This window comes from Thermothelomyces thermophilus, chromosome 4 (assembly GCF_000226095.1).
Source record: "Thermothelomyces thermophilus ATCC 42464 chromosome 4, complete sequence".
NCBI classification, from domain to species: Eukaryota; Fungi; Ascomycota; class Sordariomycetes; order Sordariales; family Chaetomiaceae; genus Thermothelomyces; species Thermothelomyces thermophilus.
In genome coordinates, this window is record NC_016475.1 from 520549 (window position 1) to 526548 (window position 6000).

The 6000-nt window shown below is 48.6% G+C and overlaps 1 protein-coding gene across 1 annotated transcript; it reads left to right on the plus strand.

Annotated features, from left to right (window-relative positions):
- The first annotated feature begins 145 nt into the window (after window positions 1–145).
- Window positions 146–1006, plus strand: MYCTH_2305943 (uncharacterized protein). The gene has a single exon (XM_003663731.1). It carries the CDS (start codon window positions 598–600, stop codon window positions 793–795), a length of 198 nt encoding a protein of 65 aa, XP_003663779.1. The 5' UTR covers window positions 146–597; the 3' UTR covers window positions 796–1006.
- The last annotated feature ends 4994 nt before the right edge of the window (window positions 1007–6000 follow it).

Sequence of the window (6000 nt, forward strand, 5' to 3'; positions counted from 1 at the left end):
CCAGACCAACAGCAGTCTCCATGTCTGGCCGGAATGGCCTGTCTCGTCGAAGAGAGATTTCCGAACAGTAATTAAAACCATTCGATTCATCGCGGATACCACCGCATCATGGCAAAATAACCCGAGATTTGGATGGCTAACAATTAATAATTAATCCGTCGACAGAAGGCCGGAGACGATCCCCGGCCGACGAGCCGTTCTGGACCCGCGCGAGACGTCCGACGCACGCAACAAGACCGGGCGCTCTGTTCTCATCCTGGGCGCATCAGGCACCGGCCGCTCCACCGGGCGCGGCACCCGGCGACGGATGCAACGCTGCCCCCTACTCGACTTGGCGGACCGAAACGGGGGAAACGGAGGCTTTGGCTTTGCCGCTTTGGTGGCAGCCGGGAGACGGAAGAGTTCCCGCCGATGGCTCCGCAATCCCCGGCTCGAGGACGACGTGGCCACCGGGAGACTACTATTACTCTGCCGTATCTCAGGGGGACGCGTTGCTGCTGAGCACCATGGACCATAACAGGCGGACGGCGGACGAGTGGATGGGCCTCCTCCTTGGAAACGGGGCGTCCGCCGAGGGCGGGATGGAGGCTGCGGCGGATGTGGGAGGTGGGCTCTCAAGGGTCGGAGCATCGCGGTGTCGCCGGCTCGTCGCCGGCCCCGGAGGACGGGAGAGAGGACGACGTTATGGACACGGACGAGCCATCATGGGATCTCCCCGACTCCCTCGACGGGACGAACGGAATGATGGATCCCCGCGCGCTGGATACAAGCCGGGTACGTACTGGTGTGTATTAGTGGGTGTTGATATTGTGGAATTTGGTCGCGGCAGATGCTATTACTTAGCTGAAGGTTGTTAACAACATAATTAACCAACGCAATAAATGAGGTCTGAATGACCTTAGGTAATTACGGTGTCCTTCCAATTTGGGTACCTATTGATGATGAGTTAGATACCTGGCATGGGAAGAATTCAACTACCTAGATTAATCAAGAAGTCTATTATCTGCTTTCTGAAGCTCAGCGATCCCGTCGCCACCATCCTGGGAAGCAAGACCAGGGCGGTGGACTAATATTTGGTTGAGAAGGCCAAAGGAGCAACCGGAGGTGACCTGGACCGGTATCACGACGGGTCACTTCACACAGCCCAAACCCCCCAGTTAATTGATTCACATAATTACGGTATTCTCCTTTTAGAACACCCCACCTGCTTTTTATTTTTCCTTTGTAGGGAACGAACCAGATTGACGGGTTCCTTGTAATCCTGCCGGCCTTAGCGGCCCACAAGGGCGAGCCATTCAGGCACAGGGCTAATAGACGTACTATACTCGGCGCTCTAGCACGCCGATCTGGTCTTCGGGATCCAAGCTACGACGGCTGCCTACTTTCTCGCCTACTTTCTCGCCACCGTTCGGTCACGGCGCGAGTCAACCTAAGCAAGCTAACTAACATCGAACTAGACGCGCTTATAGCACGTATCAACAACAAGATCATCATTTCAGTGTAATCCGACCCTGATAATACTCGTCGTGGAGGGCAGCCTCGACTACCGCACCGGCACTACACAAGCCAGGAGCAGACCTGCCAACGAGTAATTACACACGCTCCTGCCAAGGTTCACGATCACCTACATGGCTAGCATCACCCGGCTCGACGAAGGCAGATTGCCGTACATCGCGTACTAGTCGGTCAGCAGCACGCTAGCGATGAGCGTAGGAACCGGCCTAACACCGGCGTAGTCGTACATCAGCGCGGATATAGAGAGTATCGAGCTGTGGCACGCCCGATCCTCGGCTAGAGACCCTAGCACTAGGCGTAGGACGAGATCCGACCCTGCCGGACGGCATCCGGACGCCCAATGTCGCGCGCCACTCGTTGGCGCAACGACACCAACGGCACCGCCACGACCGTCAACCCGCCCTGGACAGAGGAGGATACGGTGGTGAGGATCGTGTAGAGTTGCCTAGGGGTTAGCATTGAGTTATCCTCCAGCATTGAAGAAGTACACCAAAAAGATGGTCCTAATTCGCCTGGTTCGGCCCGATGTTAAGATATACGGTTTATATTCGCAGCAGAACCGTATATATTTCTCGCATGTCGCCAACGCCCCCAACTATCAGATAATTCACGTCCTCCTTAACTATCCCCGCCCAAGTCGACCAGCGACACAACCCCAAAGCAAACCAACGGCCTCGGTTCAGATCACGCGCCACCCAGCCAAGTCTGGATAGGTGATATGTAGATAGGCATCAAGAGGGCATATGCCCGCTGTTGGCGTGGCCGCACTTGCACATAGTCTCTTTCGACCCCGCCTCGAATGCCCTGCAGGGGCACGGCAACGGCGGTAGATTGCGGTACAGGGGATTGTTCTTGTCGTACTTGGGGTGTGGCACTCCCCTCGTGCACTTGCCTGTATTGGTGGTGGTGCTGGTGGTCCTGGTCTTATTTCCAGGCATTTTGGCGGCGGGCAACAAATGCTAACTCGGATCAGTTGCAGGGCACGAGCTTAGGGCGGTAGATATGTACATACGTGAGCTGAGCTATAAGTGGGTAATGTTACTAGTGCTGTGCTGCTGCTGCGCGGATGATGGTAGAAGCTGTGATGGTATATTGGAAGAGGTGGGCTGTCATCGAGGGGAGACGCCAAGGTAGCCGTATTTATACATGAACCAAAGGGAAACGGTGCGGTCTGGAGCAAGGTCTTCAAACTTGACCTACAGGACATCATGTACGATAGATGCCCACGCTTGAAACATGATGCCGCATCCATCTCTCTCTCTCGTAAGATGCCCACCCTTGAAACATAATGCCGCATCCATCTCTCGCGTATATCCATCAGCATCATCTTAAAACTAGCATCGCCCTGGCCGACAGAACTCGGGCCGGCCGGCGTCGTTGACACGACGGCGCAGCAGACGACGAGCCACGTCGGCGGTCTCAAGCATGACGCCATGATCCACCGGCCGTGGTGGCGTGCAATGCGCGGTGCGGTGGAAACCTGACCTTTTTTAGAGGTGCCAGGGAGATGAAGGATGGATGTTGGTCCAGCGTCCAGGCCTGATCCTCCTGTACCCGGTGCTCCGGTGGATTCTATCCACCCAAATTAGAACATCAGAAAGGCGTTGGCGATGGCCTACTCCACCGGCACTGTTACAGGATTTGACTACTCCGTACCAGTGGGTCAGATCCGACTGACCCACCAACAGGGATGATAGACCAGGGTTCGACATGTACGGATTACATATTTACAGTAGACAACACCTCTAGTGTAAGTGCCCCCGGCACTTGAGAGAATCAACGCATCTTTTATCACCACTTCTGAGGCTCATACGAGAGTTCCAGGAGTGCCGCCCACGGCGCGTATACCGCTGTGGGGTCGTAAGGATTGCAGCCCTTTGAGCTGTAGCAAAACATCTGAATTTACGGCCTCGAGGCCGACAGCAATGCGCTAGTGGCCTCGAGGGCGAATAGTGCTAGGCTCGAACGTAGCCTAGTTTAACCACTATAGACCTAGCGATATAGTTGTGACCTCGGTAGGTATGCTCGTCTGTTCTCCAGAGGTACCGGCGACCACGATACAGTCAGCTTCCTGAGTCCTCTACTGCTATAGCTATAGTTACTATAGTTGCTTTCGGCGGTGACCTCGTACCTTGTTCTGAGATGCTCCCTATAGCACCAATGGGACTGTTGACAAGGGAATTATAAAGGTCACAGAAGTACATTCAGGGGCGCTAAGGGCTCGGGATTCAGGGTTAGGGTTGGCCGAGGGTAATCGAGGCCTATATCGGGCTCAGCCCGTTATAGCAGAATCGGGTGTTCTATAGCTCAAGTATCTACGAGTATATCCATTGTTAGATTTAGCAATTATATAGGGTCGAAATCGTATTTCTGCCGAACTATAGCGTTACTATTGTGTGGAGGAGATTTAGGCCGAACTTGTGTGTGACGAACCCAGCTCAGACTTCTTCTGAAAGGGTTCAGACGAAGGTAGATTGAGCAGGACAGGCAGGCAGGTCGTCTAAGGGATTCGGTGAAGCCAAAGGGTTTACAACAACACTTAGAGTTGTCTCTCACAGTAATCAGCAATACTTGGTATGAGTACTGTGATTGTGATTGTCACCACTGGTGAACTCCTAGAGTTCGCCAGAGTCCGGTGGAACGAGTGACTATATACAATTCCCTGTCCTTCTTCCTTGAGTCTTGATCGTGCGATTGCTGCTATGGTCTTGCGATCGTTACCTAAGTGCTTATCTTGATCGAAGTGCGATCACTGTGATCACTTCCTGATTGGTCCTTAGGTCTTGTGGTTCCTAATTAGTCCTATATGTCTTGCTAGGTTGCCTTATATAGCTAAATCGTAATATAATGCCTTTCCTTTAGGTCTTTTATCTTTGAAAGACTCTAGTCTGTTTTAAATAGTGCTAATATCCCCTATCTATATATAATTATATTTCCTAGTTTCTTCCTTCCTTTGCCTTCCTATAATGTTATCAAGATAGCTAATTATATAAGAAAGAAGTCGAAATCTAAACCTGTTACATTGACTCTTTATACTAATTACCTTCTTATGGCGATTCTTTCTTTAGATAGCCTTTTAACGATATATCCTTGTTTACTATATAAGTCTAAAGGCCTTAGTTTATATAAGGTCTCGAAAGCTGACTCTTCTTAATATATAGAGTATGTCTATAATAAATGCTCGAATTATAACGTTCTTAGCATTTCCCTTGCTTAGCTTCGTTCTATTGCGGCTTAGCATTAGAAACTTAAAGATAAACTTATAGCTGCTAAGGAGCAAGTCCTTCGTCTTCGGAAACAAAAGCGGATATAGTTTAAGAAGATGATAAGGGCTATTACTCGGGGTATTGATAGTGTAGAGGAGTTGGAACAAGTAGAGTATGAGGAGGCTGAGGCGGCAGTAGCAGTAGAAACTTCTAGGGTTACTACGTCTTCTTCGACCCTATCTCGTTTGTCTGCCGATTTCGGGCAGCTTTGGGATACTATGTATCCTGAAGTTCCTTTAGATCTATCCTTGCTAGCCGATTTTGGGTTGGTTTCTGGTCTGTCGCTTTTAGTTAATTAGGGTTCCTCTAGTAGAACTACTAAAGTTTCTTAGGGCAATTTAGGTTCTTGACAGGTTCCTATAAGTTATCTTCTAGTCTAAAATCAAGCTATTTAACTAGATATTACAGTTCTCTATTAATAACTTATAAATCTAAGATTTCTTTGATGTCCTATTCTTTCTCTTTGTCTTCTGCTTCGATATTTATAACGACTTTAGTGTTCTTCGACGCTGGCTCTAAGAGTAAAATATGAAAAACGTCCGTCTGTAGTCATATAGATGATAGTAATGATAATTGATAGTTAGATGTCGAGATTCGCTCTTTAATAATAAATAGTCTTAATTTTTTAAAGTCTAGCTTCTCGCTTAGTCGTTTGGTTCGTAGGTATTATAAGATTAGGTAAACTTTGTCTCCCCTCTCTAGGCAAGGTCCCTCGAGCCTATATTTGTTATAGTAGTTCTTTATCCTCGTTTTGACAAACTCGAGTTCCTTTTTAAGCTTTTCATATAGTATGTATATTTGTTTTGCTTTGACTGCTGCTCTTAGCACTATGATCTCTAGTCCTTATCTAAGGTCTGCTTTATATCTATAGTTCACGAAGAATGGTGTAACCTTAGTCGTTTCTATTAGCGTTGTATTGTAAGCGAGCTGTACTATTAGCAATAGTATAACCTAGTCGTCTTGTTAGTAGTTAATGTAAGAACGGAGATACTGTTCGACGATTTGGTTTAGTCACTCCGTTTGTCCGTCGGTCTATAGGTAATATGCCGTTAATAGTTTGCTATTAACGCCTAATCGTTATATTAACGCTTGCTAGAATTTCGATATAAATTTGGTGTCTCTATCGGTAATCTATTCTCGTGGCCAAGCATGTACTAATGTAACTTGCTAATAGATTACGTCTACTAACTATTCTGCTATCTAGGACTCCTTATAGGGA